Source organism: Ixodes scapularis, unplaced genomic scaffold, assembly GCF_016920785.2.
Source record: "Ixodes scapularis isolate PalLabHiFi unplaced genomic scaffold, ASM1692078v2 PGA_scaffold5__190_contigs__length_132052651, whole genome shotgun sequence".
Taxonomy (NCBI): Eukaryota; Metazoa; Arthropoda; class Arachnida; order Ixodida; family Ixodidae; genus Ixodes; species Ixodes scapularis.
This window is the reverse complement of record NW_024609880.1, coordinates 131,514,606-131,530,062: the sequence shown is the minus strand read 5'-3', so window position 1 is coordinate 131,530,062 and position 15,457 is coordinate 131,514,606. Positions and strand designations below refer to the sequence as shown.

Genomic DNA, 15,457 nt, shown 5'->3' with positions numbered 1-15,457 from the left:
CTGGATCTCACCGGGGAAGAGGGGGGGGGGGGGAGACGAGCCCCAATGCCCCCCCCCCCCCCCCCCCCTCCCCGTAGTCTACGCGTATGGTCTGGGCCACGGCGGGACCGGGACATTTTTGCCTGCTGCGATTGTGGTCAGCGGCCAATCGAAGCAGATGGCGATGTCCGGCTTTGTCCCGCTCGAGGTGCCGCACCCGAGGAACCAGCTGCAGTGCACCGTCGTAATACAAAAGACTCTCTGAGGCGTGTTACTTCCTCGTATGATTTACTCATCACACACACAAAACTGTCTGCAGTCATGCTTGAGATAATGCTGTCATAATGTCCGTGCCTTTTGTACAATATAGGAGCACTATCGTATTATTAAACACCACCACTGTTCGAATGAGGCTCTTTGAATAGAAAATGTGCAACCACCGTGTGCCGTAGGGGCCGCTTATGCCAGCGCGATGTACGACCAAAGACTGGCAACTTTTAATGCGTATCACGTAGCAGCTTTTATTCGAATGCAAGACGGTGCAACGACCATAAATATCACGAAGCTAAAGGTCCCTATCAGGGGTTGCGAATAATATGTGAAATTTATTAGATTAGGCGAAAAACAGAATGTCACACGATGATCTGTGACACTGAATCTCAGAAGATAACGTGTCGCGTTTTTCGACAGTTTCCTAATTTAATTATCTCTCTGCGCATGCGCATCTCAATTATTTATCGATTTGAAACGGGATAAATAGCTGCACCCGTGAGTGGGCTTCACATCCTAAAAGGAGTGCACTGCGGCAAAGGCAGCCTTCGCCAGGGACCAACTGGTCACCTAAAAAAAAGTAAAAAAAGCACGGTACTTCTTTTTTGCTTTTGTTTGAACGTGAAGGGGGAGTTGCTTTGCATCTTGTATTCTTAAAGAAAAAAAAAAAAAAAAAAAGAATAGGAGACGCAACGCGACAACTCAAGAACGGAACAGTTGGCTTGAGTCTGCCGGGTGGCTTCACTGACGGCAGAATTTATCATGAATGCTCATTTTTATGGTTTATGAGCCCATAAGATGATATATTTTATGCGAGTGCCTTATTTTTACTAAATCAAATACACAAGACGCGCACGCACAAATAAAATAAAAAAGTGTTTTCTTTTTTTTTTTTGGGCTTTGCTCCGTAGGAGTTAATATTAGGAAAGCTGCTGCCGGCGCCCCGGACAGCTTTTCCGCCCCGACACGTACTCGTACCGTCCGTTTCATTCCGGACGACGGCTCTATTTGTGCGCGCCAGCCGACGGCGTGTTGCGTAACGAAGTGTCGAGTATCGACGGCAAGAGCGGGCGGTCGTCCTTGACAGATAGCGGCCCAGAGCAACGCACGAAGCCGGCGCTGCCGAGACAGGGTGCGGCCGTGACCCAGGTCGTAGCACCGCATGCTGCAGGGGTCGGAGAACCCAGCAGCATACCCTAGCTTGGCACGCGCTCAAGACGGCGGGGCATTGCCCATGTCATCGGTGGACACCGGCGAACACGCGTGGCCGTGGTAGGTAGTAAAACGGTAAAACCGCTGGTACAGTATTGGTCGTATTGGGCAGCGTGGCCAGACGTGGCTGCCTCGAAGGGGCTGTGTACAAACAGTCTGACCACTGGCGCCATGCCAGCTCAAGCGGCGAGCGCCGTGCAAGCCTGGGCGGAATGGGCCGCGCGAGCTGGGTGCCGTGTGCAGAGCACCACGTGAGTCGGAAGCCGTGCGCAAACCCCTTCTTTGTTCCATTCCTTGCGGCGTAGCCGGTCGACGTGTCCAGTCTCTTCAGCCCTGCGCTCCCGTTCCGAGCGGTTTGCTTCCTTCGTCGTCGACCATGAGTACCCAGGAGTGCTACGCGTGCCACAAGACGGGCCATTTCGCCCGCGAATGCCCGCAGGGAGACCAGCGCGGCGGCTACGGCAGCCGGGACAGCGGCGGCTATGGCGGCGGCGGCTCGTACGGCAGCTCGTACCGCTCCGGCGGCGGAGGAGGCGGCGGCGGCTTCGGTAGCCGCGGATCCCGAGGAGGCCCCGGCGGCGGCGGCGGCATGCGAGGCGGCTCGCGGATGGGCGACAGCCGCGGCTCCGGGGGACCGGGCTTCGGCCAGAGCCGGATGTCGTGCTACAACTGCGGCAAGGTGGGCCACATCGCCCGCGAGTGTCCCGAAGACGGCAAGACCTGCTACACCTGCGGTAAGCAGGGCCACATATCGCGCGAGTGCGACGAGAAGCAGTGAGCGGCGCTCGGCCCCGCGCACAGCCCCTGGCAGGCGACGGTCGGCGGCCCCCTCCGGTCGGCAATGCCCGGCGATGCCGGTCCCGCCGCCGCCACACCGAGGCCCCTTCGCGTTGTCGTCGTCTAGCCCCTTGTGAAGCATTCGCCAAGTACGCCGATGTAGAACTGCATTGTTCCCGCCGCATTCCGGAAGACAGAAAAGAGCCATTCGAAGTAATTTGCTCCAGAAGGGAGAGGTGCCCGAGTTTCTCCCGATCGTCCATTTTGGCCGCCCGGCCGAACTGTACGATAGGCCTAACGTCAACACAATGGATCCTACACGTGGCGCGCAAGAACAGCGCTCGGTGTTCTACCCCAAGACGTGTGCCCGAGGTCTCCGAAACCCTGCGCTGGTTTTTTTTTTTTTTTCCTTTTCTTCCCTCAGTCCCACCCGACGATGCTTGGTTGAACCTTCTTGAAGTGTTGAGTTTTTTTTTCTCTTTTGGACGTTGAAGCATAAAGAAGACAAAAAAAAAAAGATGATTGAACTCTGCGGTTTTATATTTGAGCTTGTACGAGTCTTTTTCATGTGTGGTATATAGAACTGGTGTTCTCTTTAAGCGATTACTCTTGTAACTTTTTCGGGGTTCTATATGCCATGCAGGTGAAGTTACAGAGAGCAATACTTGCAAATAAAGAAATTCCATTTGTGTTCCTTGACGCTGTTCAGCTTGTGCTCTCTTGGGAGGATTCTTGGCGCGACGGGATCTGGAACCGTGTCTTTTTTCCTCTCTTACAGGCAGGGGACGGTGAGCCTCTTGGCAGACTCTCTCGTCAAGCCTAAATCCTTAATTGGGGCATCCCAAATGGCTTACCCTGGTCGGTTTTGCTCATGGGTATGCGACCTCAATTTTATTCTCTGTGGCGGCCGCACTTCCTGTGCTTGGCTGCTCTCCCTAGTCTGGGGGGCTTGGGGAGTCCAGCATGCTGCAATCTGTGTCCCACATTCTGCCACTGAGCTCTTGCTATTCCTGACCAAATTGAATAGTTCTCTAGTGTCTGAAAGGACAGGCTTAATACTTTGTTATCCTCTTGCTAATGGTATTGTACTAAATTTCAGTAGTTACCAACAAGGTAGGGGCTTATTGGCTGCGTAAGGATAAGTCTAGATTGTTTTCAATGAGCCAAACACTCGGAATAAACGTGTAGTCTTACTCATGCAGCCAACTTTTTACATTGGGGCATTTTAGCACTGCATAACCTAAATGATGTAAGGGTTTTAGTAGACTGGCAGTTTTGAAGCTATTCTAATATAATCGTGGCTAGAGGCCTTTTGGGCTTGTTTCTCATATGGTAGATTAAAATGAGTCTGCTGTTTGAGAAGCCACGGAGTACTAAAGGCATATCTGCTTTTGGTGACATACCATAATTTGGAAAGCTAATTTGAATTAACAAAATGAATGCAAGTGACTGGCCTAGTTGTAATTGATCCACCCCCCCCCCCCCCCCCCCCCCCCCCCCAAAAAAAAAGGCAGCTGGTTAGGCTAACCTGGGCTAATCGAGATTCGTGCCAAATGGTGCCACTAGATGAGCTACGCTTAGCGTAGTGGCACTCTGTTCTTGATATTGTTTTGGGCGCTACCACCTTGGTGCTTGTGCAGAGCATACACACTGCCGATCGTCATTAAAAAATGACTTCCTCAGCATTAGTTTTGGTGCTAGGAAGTTCATGCAAAGTAGCTTTGCTTTGTTGCGAATTGTTTAAACATTTTTAAAGGACAGAAAAGAGTTTCTTGTAATTTCAGATAACTGGCAACCATGATTTTAAGCCACAAGATGGGCAAGTGTCATTACTCTGAAGTGTAGCTTAATTAGTGGCACTAGTGCCAAAGGTGCTCTCTCCTGAGGCACACGATGGTTACCACTAATTAGTCGTTTAACTAGCATGGGGAGCAAAGGCTGTGCTGCTGTTAAGGGTGCTTATTAGTCCTAACTTCAAGAAACCTCTGGTTGTTTTGGCCAATCTGCTTAATGGTAACGGTAATTCACATGAAGTATGCACATTGAAGGTTCAGTACAGTTGCATCTTTGATTGCAGCTTGGTCCATTGTATGGCTCTCTTGAAGTTTGTTAAATGCGGGGCACTGTACGGAGAGAAATGCAGCAAAACTCGGGAATATTGATGTATTTTGACACGCAAGGTGCCATGAACATAAAACTTGAGTTTCTGTTACCATTTCAAGTTTCATTTTTCTAACTGCAGATTTTTGCCAACCTCTCTTTTTGTGGTGTCTGGTGCTAATGTCATCTTAGCATTGCAGAATCAGTCCAGCCAACATGCTTGTTTTCCTGCACAAGCCTCATGTGGCATGTTCTTTTAGAAGGATCGCAACATTTGAATTGCGATATGGGCTTGGTTGGCAAGCATCGTGCAATTTCTTTAAAACAAATTTTTTTTTTCCCCCTACCAATTACGAGAGAACTCTCGAAATTGGTAGGAATTCTTGTTCCAGAATAGTGTGGGCAGCTCCAGAAATACGAGACTGGAGCGTAAGTGATGTAGCATTTCACTAAGCCACAAGAGTGGCCCTCCTTTTTCGACAAGTTGCAGCCATTATCTACCACATTGGCGAGGAGGTGAAAATGTAGGGGGCACTATGACAAGCTCAGTTTCTAGAGAGCTTGCCGTTCACTCGGCACAAGGTATCGAATTGTTCACGTCATCTGCCCAAACCCAGTGCAGGGACGCAGACTAAACACGAGTGCTCCATTGTTGCTCGGATGCGATTCGTGTTCACTCGGTTCCTCGCTGATGGAACATGAGCCGAATACTAATGCAGCGTTCGGCTACGGCAGCTTAGCGGCGAGTCGGAAAGTAAATAATTTGTCACGCATATGTGGTCCCCACGGGTGTAGTTTGGCCACTAGGGACGTGATGGCGCCAGCTTAGTTGCTTCCGTCAGTCTTGTGAGCGGCGGCCCCTCCAGAAATGGCGATGGCGGCATTGCGTTTGCGAGCCCTATCGACAAAAGGCCGATGGTGAGACCGGACTTTGTTTCAGGTCACACCCTAGTTTGGTGGCTGAACCAAGAAATGAGCTTGTGCAGCTGTAATTGCACCGAGCTAGGGCGTATGCCCAGCCACCCGCTGGCTTCTTTACCCCTTTGTGTTTTGCTCGTGGACTGCCATGGCCCCCAGGTCTCGCTATGTTGTGGGTAGCACCAGAGGTGATTTTTTTGGCGTGCTAAAACTCCTCTGTACTCTGGTCACACCTGATCGGAATGTATGTGGGTTGACGGTGACCCAGGTCTTATGGCGAGGCGTCGCTTTGTCGTCTAGTACTCGTGGACGGCACACGCGTGCAATCTCATGTAGCTCAGCACGGCTGCCGATAAATTTGGGCGAATGGTGGCGTCTAAGGGGAATGAACTTTATTATGCAGCCACTCGCGGTGCTGTCTGCCCCTTATCTAGGTCCTCAATGCTGGCCATTGTCCAGCTCCGTTTGCCTACGCCTCACATTTCAGGACGGTGGACGTCAGTTTATTGTGCAACAGGAGCGAGTTGTCGGGTGTTGAAGACATGGAAGTTGCATTCACAACGAAGCCACGTGGATCTGCTTTGCTACCGTAACACCCTACTCCTTTTATCAAAGTTCCTCCACATTCCCACAGACAAATGACGCTAGCTAATTTTTTAAACATCCTTCTTTTAAGCGAGATAAACCTAAGGAAGTTATGACCTCGCAGAAACTAGAGGAAATCAATGTCGGCATTGCCATTCAAGTGTACACAATAACCAATTTTACATCTGGGGCTGTTACGCACTTGGCACAAGGATGGTGTGACCCATCATGATTTACACTACTGCGCAGGTTGAGGGTGGGTCGACAGTCTCTCTACTTTGGGAGAAAGGGATGAATGTGTGTGCGTGCTGACGCTCTCAGAGAGTGCAGACGTGTTACGTGAAAGAACGGAAATGAAATGGCTTTTGGTGACAAGCTTCTAATTTTGGTTCGCTTCTGTTTCTCTTGTTTGCAGTAATCAGGAATTGGCGGTAACAGAAATATTGGTCTCTTTTCATGACCAATATAATTGGTTAGCAAATACCAAAGCCCAGTACATGGACGGGAATGTTTCCTAAGAAGTAGGCTTTTCTCTACCTGAACAGTCGTTCAGGAACGGGGAAGGACTTGTGCGCATAAAGATGTCTAACTGTACTTGTGCGATTAAGCTTTCATTACTGGTAGTTTGAAAAGCCTTCTAAAAAGATCTATCTAATGGGTGTTAGGGAGTGCTATTCAGTTGAAAAATAAATAATGTTTAGATAAATGATTGATTGGAGCACAATAAAACCTCAAAGGAGTCTTTGGCTGGTACATTTATCCTGCTTAAATTTCGCGAGTAATTTCTGGAGAAAAAAATGCGAGAAACACGTGTTATTCCGGTACACAGGGAGAAAAACGGAAATAAAACATCTGGCTGATACTGTTACAGATGCCTGGATCTGCTTTCGGGTGTTCATCTCAAAAAAGCTTTCAATTCTTCGTTCCATGTGCTGCCATCTGAGTAGCAGTGGCAGTCAGATGTTTCTGTTGTTCTTCTTGCGCACAGAAATAACACTTGCTCCTTTTCATGCATTCTTTTACAAAATATTCACTCGCAAAATTTGAGTGCGGTAAATGCATGCTAAAGACACCTTTGGGAAAAGATGTAATGCACTCTGTTCATTGGACTTTATTTTTGTTTTTATTTGTTAATTATGAGTGAACAGCGCTTGCGAAGACTCTGTACAGCAGTCGTTGGGCGTAGTGTTTCGAAGCCCACTTCCCTTATTAAGGTTGCCTGCTGGAGTGACAATCTATGGAGAGATGCTATTCATAGATGAAGTTATTCAGAAACAGGGATCCACAGCTCTACAGTCTCTTGAGGTGCAATAAATCCCCGTGGATATCACGCATGGTGTATCTGAAAAGAGTGGAATGAAGGGAGTGCACTCTCTCCACCCGATGCAGGGAATCTCCCATAAAAAGCACAAACCTCCGTACTGCGTGACTTGCTTGAGGTTGGTGTTTCGCTTTCAAAAAGACAAACCGAGCATTGAAGGCAAATGCAGCGGACATTCATCCTGTCCGGTGTGGTTTCTTTCTGCTATCACAAAAATGGAAGTTGGCATATATTATACGCATGTTCTAGACAGGTGCACATTCTGCACCGGTCAACAAATGGTCGACTGAGCCAAGGCAGGCACATCGAAAGGCAAAATATTTTGACCGGAGCCGCGATCGGGTGAGCAATGTGTGAGCTTGTAATCTTGGATTCACTTTAAATTCGAAAAGATTGAATATTGAGCCACCGATGGAGGCATTTAACCGAGAATGGGGGCTTTGGCTATATCTGGGGTACACTGTGTTGTCAAAGCATTGGAGTGACGCTGATGAATGTTCCGGAATTTTTCGGGACTAATCTCTGTGGTTTGTGCACCACTCCTTGAGATGCTGGGGGAGCTTGTGGGAAGAGAATTGCAACTGACAAATATTTAGCCTCCAGAGGTAGGCAGTAATCTAGGGTGGTTGTCAGACTGCTCTTTGTTGCAGTAGAGGTAAAATGAGTCTTGCTAAGTTGCAGCAATGGAGAAAGCTTACTCTGTTCCACCTCCCTCTTGCAGGACGGGAGCCTCTACGAAGAAGCAATTGAGGTTCCAGACTTTTGAATTCCTGGCACATGGCTTGCAAGCAACTGTGAGCAGGGTAAGGTAAATTGTAACCAATTACAAGTGCCATTTCTTTTTTACAGCAAAGCTGTTTATGGCTAGGGTCCCGTGGATCTTTCGCGTGCGGCAACAGGAATGACGTCATGTGATGTCATGGAGACGTGCCACTTGAAGTTAATTTCCCCGCTAAATTTAGTGGGGAAATTTTCTCGCTAAATTTGGCGGAGAAGTTGTCATTACGCGACACAAAGTCGGGACGTCACAGGACGCCACGGCTTCGTGACGTTATGTGATGTCACAACTTCGTGTCACGTGATGTCCGTTTCCCCGCTCAATTTACCAGGGAAATTTTTCCGCTAGATTTAGTGGGGAAATTGACGAAACACAACCTCAACACCAAAGCACTTTCCCCGCTAAGTTTAGCGGGAGAATTGACGTCACGAAGCCTGGACATCATTTCTGTTGCCGCACACAAAAAGTCCACGGGACTCTAGCCATAAATTTGGCGGGGAAATATTTACGCTAAATTTAGCGGGTAAATCGACGTCACGTTAACTCAATATCAATTCAGTTTCCCCGCTAAATTTGGTGGGGAAAATAACGTCGCGACTTTGTGTCACGTCACCTATGAACAAAGTGAGCGGCACGGGGGAGAGTAGTAGGAGGGAAGCGCACCGTCCTGTCTTTGTCGTTGTTCCAAGCGCTTGCCTGCCTAGTTTCCTTTCCTTCCACTGGGTGGCAATCCCGCCACACGTGTCTAGTTTCCTCCGGGCGGCAGTAGTCCCTCGACATGTGCGTGCGTGCCGTTATCACGATGACCACCGATCGAGACAATAAATGTTTTTGTACTTCTGTTCAAAATCCTGGGTCGTGTCTGTGTCGTGTGCTACTCAGATTCGCTGGTCATCGCTGTTCACATAATAAAATGGTTCATCATTCTTTTTTCATGTTTTGATGAGCAGTAAGAGGAACATGAGTGATGAAAGTTCTTGTAGCCCTTTGACTGCCAGGTTTTTTTTTCAGAGTGTTTTTTTTTCCTACATATTGTATGCAAATTTCAGTCCCAGGAACACAGTAGCATGTTTTATCAAATATATCTGTTTATCAAATGCACATTTATTTCTGAACACAATATTAATATCTGCATGCCTCCAACCTAGGACATTTTTTCCCGCGCTGTCTTTTTCGAGGCACAGTACAGTGCAGATTGATACCTCCACCTTGCAATTTGAGGGCACTCTTTTTGGATGGCCTTACTCGGCCTTTTTCTTATTAGGAACTGTATCTTTGTTTTCGGAGCTGTTAGATTCAGATTTGATGAGTAATTTGTAGATCTCCGTGTAGGCCATGGCCCATGAAGCGTAAGGTTGAATGGCATCGGTTTGCCATTCTGGAACAACGAAGTAGCCATTCAAAACGTCGCCCTAACAAAGCTTCCCATTTGCCCAGAATCAGGTGACACTAAGAGAGAAAAAAAAAAATCCAGGCTCCAATCCACGCTGCGAAGGTGGTTGAACAGTGGAGCTGCGGTATCGCCCGCAGCAATTGCCCACCCTTTTTATGGTAAACGCCACCAGGTGGTGCTCCAGTCTTTGACGTGCCAGAGAACTTCCGGTTTATCGAGAATGAACAGAGACCACCTTTACACCGCTGCTCGAAATGTAGACGAAATGTTTGACCACCAAATCTCCAGGTGAACGCCAAAAGAACGAAGGAGACCGCGAGATCTAAATCTTTCGAGCATTCTTGTAAACCAACTTGCCTCCTCCAAGATGTAATATTGTGCAGCCGAAGGCCCTCGTTAAATCTCCGACTTTGTGGTCCGTGTAGCATTTATGCTTTCCAGCACTGGTGACATAGGCAAGCTCGACAGCCTTGCAAGGACGGTGCAACTGGAAGTCACTTGGGACGCAAGCGGCAGTTCATATTGGTAAACAATAAAAGGATCTATACCAAATGATTGGAGAAAGAACAGTAAATGCATTGTACCGAAACGCATAAGTTGCCATTACTTTGGCAGCTTATGCAGCTGCAATCTTTACCGAGAAACGCATGCGGGGGGTGCTATGTGCTTATCATCTATCACATAGTTTTGACACTTGTTTTATGGTTTTCTTATTGACACAAGTGTCAAACGCAAGTGTCAAAACCGCATGATAAAAGATAAGGCGCGCGCGATGGTTTTCTGTTCACGGACACGAAAAAACCTGACCTAGGAGTCATAAACAGCTTGACTCTAAATTGAAACCAGGTAACGAGTATCCTCTGGTGTGGCAGGGGGTGTGCGTGGAAACACCCTCGAGTTCGGGCATGGCACTCGAAGTGTTAATACACGCAGAATGTAGATACATCCTTTAGGTACTTCTGCACATAGTCGATGTAGCTCAATGTTTTAGATAAAGTTGCCACCTGGCTTCTGGGTGATTCCAACATGCAAGGCCGTCACTTGCCACAGACGTGTGATGTGTACGAAGGAAACTAAACAAAGGTTCGGGAAAGACGCGTCCTTGATCAGAAAGAATGTCTGTGGCAACTGGTGGCCTTGTACTCGTGATGGAATGGCTGAGAACTCCGGCGGCAACCTTCTTTGAGGAGGGCGTCCAGAAGCTCGGGCCATGTCATAACTGCATAAATCTGTGCGGTGATTATGGGAAGAAGCTAGAGGATTTATCTTCATTCTGTAAATAGTCAAAGATTTTTTATCATTCTTATTTCTTTTTTCCCAGTTCATCGGAAGTAAAAAAAAACAAAAACTGCCCTCATATACTGTGCCAGGTAACATTTTGCTGGCCAACACTCCGATATTCAATCCTACACTTGATTGTGCTAGGTCTTGTCCATAAATTTGTTGGCAGGTCAGTTGCTCTGAAGCCATATCACCAGAGTGATCTGTGTTAAGGCGGGGGCACTACCCAAAAGGATAAACTTTCGAACCTTTTGCTCAATAAGAACAGCAGAAAGCAGGGCAGAGCTTCATCTGCATACATAAATTGTAAAAGAAATTATAGTTGTTTTTATCAGCAATACACTGACTTTGTTTAGGAAAACTATCGTTAGAAAATTTGTATAATACCAAACGTTTTTCTTCACTAGATATGCAGCACAATGCCTGCAGAGTGCAACTGTGAAAACAAAATTTCCAAAAAGTAATTTTTTTTTGTGCTGGAGATTAATTATGAAGGTTGTTCAGTGTTCATCTCAAAAACAGTCTTCAGAAAAAAAAAATCGCATGACAGTGAACTTTTTTATTACAATGATAACTTTGCAAGGGATAATATTGGAGTACTGTTGGAATATGTATTTAGAGCAGTCAATGTTACCGTGGCTGTTTAATTTATCGCGTGATTCACTGGAACATGTGTCCACTTTAGAGAGGTAACATTAAAAAATGTGTACAATTAGGGAGTAGGATACTGTCGCTGGGATGTATTAGGACTGAGGCTAAAGCGATTCCGAGACATGCTTCTATTTCGGTATGTCATTCTAAATCAAGCATGTCGCAATACTCAAAATGGGTCTTGCAACAGAAATGTTGGACTTTTTTTTTTTTTGAAGGGGGTGGTTTGTGACGTACTGTGGAATACCACACATCCGCCTATCCCTGGGTTCCTTTACTGTGATTGTACTTTATTTAGACAAACCTCTCGGAGGTTTGCACAAAAGGTGACTAGAGTCACCTGACAAGGGCCCGTCCCCCTGTACAGTCCAGCAGCAAAAATGTACAGTCAAAGAAACAAATCAAAATCAATTTCACCATTACACAAAGAAACAGTGACATATATAAAATGCAATCTAACAAAACGAAACCAGAAGCCTAGAAGAAAACTTTTAGAGCGCAGCTCTTAGGCGCGCGTTTCTGGCTTGAGCGGCGTCGGTGTAACTGTGCGGTGCATTATAGGTGAATTTCCCCACTAAATTTAGCGGAAAAGTTTATCCGCTAAATCTAGCGGAAAAATTTTCCCTGCTAAACCTAGTGTAAAAATTTCCCCGCTAAATCTAGCGGAAAAATTTCACCGCTAGATTTAGCGGAAATATTTCCCCGCTAAATCTAGCGGAAGAATTTCTCCGCTAAATCTAGCGGGAAAATTTCCCCGCTAAATTTAGCGGAAAATTATCCCCTAAATGGGAGGCGAACAGGAGAGGAGGAAGGATATACATTCCCCTCGGTACCCTTCCCTCCTCCTCCTCCTCAAGAGCTGCACTCTAATTCGGCGTTACAGGGAGTTGTAAACCTCTTTTCTTTTTTTTAAGGTGGTTTTAAATGTGTGTATTGTATTAGAGCTATTAATTGAGGACAGTATTTCAGGATGGTTATTTAATAATTGTGCAATCTGATTAAGTATCTATTGTCTACCATAGTTTGTATGTATCCTTGACTGTAGGTAGTGAATATGACGCAAGGCGTATGTGGATGCCCTGCTGATGTAATTTTCTTGCACAAACTTGGGGTGTAGTTTAATTTTGTGGAACATGCATGTTGCCAATTTCTGAGCTAGTGATTGTTCTATTGTTAGAAGGCAGTACTCGATAAAATATGGGCAGGAGTGTTCCCGATATGATTCATTGGCAATAGACTGCACTGCTCTTTCCTGCAGAAGAAGCAACTAAGATAAGCAGGTCTTTGAGCATGTACCCCATACTAAACTACAATAGCTTCAACGAGAATGAACAGGAGTATAGTACAGCTGGCGCTTTAACCAAACCGGAAGAACATATTTGAGCCTACTCATAATTCCGATTGCCCGTGATATGTCGGGTCGAATTCGAACAGTATGATGAGACCAATTTAGATTTTTCTTGAAAGAATACCCCTAGAAACTTGTGGGGTTTTACGTAACCAATTTCTGAGTTCCTAAATCAAAGGTTTAGTTTTTGACTAATCTTTCTATTTGTTACTCTAAATACCATTTACTTAGGTTTTTCAACGTTTAATTACAATTCGTTGCATGCCAACCACATACTTGGCGCTATCATCCAGTTGTTCGCTAATGTTTCAAGCTCATCTATGTTTGCACCCGAAAAAAAATACATTTGTGTCATCTGCATAGAGTGCAATATCGGGTGTATGTGATATGTTAGCAATTACATTAATGTACATCGGGAATAGAAGCGGTCCAAGGATTGATCCTTAGGGAACGCCCTAATGTATATTGGCAATTTCTGATTTTTCCCAACCAAGAGGGTTATTGGACACATTCTGATAAATAACTTTGAAAGAGTTGTAGGGCAAGACCTCTTATACCATAATTATAAAAGTTTTTGAAGAACTATTTCATGCTTGATAGAATCAAAGGCTTTTCTGAAGTAAAAAAAAAAACCCTAATGTATAGACTATAGAGCTTGGTTTCCGAATTAGGTAAAATTTTGTTCTTAATATTCAGTAAAGCTTCTTCAGTAGATTTCCCTTTCTGAAAACCATATTGCTGTTTTACGAGGAGATTATGTTTGCTAAAATGGTCGAACATCCTTGAATTTATTATCGCCTCTATTACTTCCGAGAGTATTGGCAATATGGATATGGGTCTCTAGTTATTCAAAGTATTCATTTTCCACCTTTGTGTATCATTGATACTCGGGCGACCTCTAGTTTCGGAGCAGATACCCCTGTGCCTAATAGTTTATCACAGATTGCAAAGAAAGGGAGGCCAATTATGTTAGCATATAGGTTTAACTTTTAATTCATCATCGCCACATGTGCCGCCGTTTTCTAATGAATTTTTAACGGTAAAAGCTTGGGTCTCCGTGGTTGGTGATAGAAATGTAGATCCTGGTGGGCGTGTCGACATAGAAAATTCATTTTTTTACGTGGAACGAGGATGACGTTGGAGCGCCCGAGTGTAAAAAAAATGGGCATTACACAAATTTGCGAGTGTCCTACCCGAATAATCAACACCATCTATTTTAAGGACACTGGGGATAGTGCTAATTAACTTAGACATCAGTTCTTTTGCTCTCTTCCATACTTTCATTAGATTATGTTGAATTGCAGTGAATTTATTTTTATAATAGTTTGCTTAAGACTTCTTTGTGTCGCTGCTAAACTTGTTTCATATCTTTTTGTCTTTGAACAATTGATTGATGTCTTTATTTCTTATAAATGCATCGTAAAGCTTGTCTCATTCGTTCATTCGTTTGAAGAGAGATTCCATATCCAGGGTTTCCGTGACCTCTTATGCCTCTTGGCTTTCCTGGTGCCTTATGGTGAACGGCGAATGCTGTTTCAGTATCTTGGTGCTGCCCTTGTGGGGTTGAATACAGGCCAGAAAAGAAAGCAGCCAGGTGGCATCAGCAACAGCTATGTCAATGGTCCTCAAGTAGGGTGTCCGTGGAACCTTTGGGGTCCCCTAAGTCCTCACCCATCAATCAGGCTGAGCAATATACTTTTTTTTTATTGATGCTGGCTGTTCCACAAAGCTAAATAGACCAAACCATGTGCACCGAGCGCATAGGGTTGAATATCCTTTTTTTCAGAGCATCAATGCTGGTTTGCTGTCACTATAATTGTCCAATGCTCCCGCCCGATGGATGGGGTCGCTCTTCATGTCTGCCAGTCCAGAAGGGGTCTCCGTCGGTGGTTGAGATACCACCGGCTCATGTGATCAGGAGGGACAGCTTAGCCATCCTGCTCCGGTTTGAGCCGTTGCTAATGAGTCTCCGATAGTCTGCCCCCTGCATACGTCTGGTCACAAGATGGTGTCTCCATAGGGCGCATATGTGCCAGAATCTTGCTTGTTCGACATGCTTTGATATACAAAACAGAATAAACTTAAAACTGAAATGGTACAATGCCTTCTTAACTCCAAAAGGTGACTGCAAGAATTTTGAAAGCACCATTGTCATGAGTACTAACGAGTTGAGTGTCTGCTCCCCCTTCCATCTCTTTCCTTTTAAAATAAAGGGTTTCAACAACTTAACCTTGATGGGCTTTGTTTTATTTAAACCAGGTTGGGCACAACCAGAAGCCAGTGCTTGTAGCCCCTCCTTCATTTGTCTGTTAGAAACAAAATATTGATGCCAAACATGGGCATTCCAAAATTCAGCTGCTTACTCCGCTTATTGGAAAGTCTGCCTCTGACTCTTAGGAGAACTGGAGAGGGCAGTCATATTGAGGCAAAGATGTCTGCAGCACTTGTGAGTGCCTTGTCTCAGTGTTACTGTATCCTCCATGCAAGTGCATGCTGCTCGCATAGCCGAGAATGTTAACGAGAAATGCAAAATCTAGAGCCTCAAGTTAAAATGTATCTTTTGTTGAAATGTGTTTGAGAGCGGTGCTGTAGTTCAAAATATTGCTGCCAGGTTAGTCCTAACAAAATGCGCACATGGCCCATCGCAAGGAGGATAGGAGAGTAGGACATGATGTCGGCCGTGTAGCCTCCACAAGCCATGCTCCCTTGACGTCTCGCCTCTTTCCCATTTTCCTCTTCACCCTCCTCACTTATCAGGCCAACGTGACCACATCACGTGACCGTGGCTAGCCTTCCTCTAGCCTTCGATCTGATAAAACCTACCGGATGCAGCGCGCAAGCCTG

The 15,457-nt window shown here is 45.8% G+C and overlaps 1 protein-coding gene across 1 annotated transcript; it reads left to right on the top strand.

The window, feature by feature from the left end:
- The first annotated feature begins 1,678 nt into the window (after nucleotides 1–1,678).
- Nucleotides 1,679–2,937, top strand: LOC115318535 (cold shock domain-containing protein 3-like). Its single transcript, XM_029978252.3, has one exon. It carries the CDS (start codon nucleotides 1,838–1,840, stop codon nucleotides 2,237–2,239), a length of 402 nt encoding a protein of 133 aa, XP_029834112.2. The 5' UTR covers nucleotides 1,679–1,837; the 3' UTR covers nucleotides 2,240–2,937.
- The last annotated feature ends 12,520 nt before the right edge of the window (nucleotides 2,938–15,457 follow it).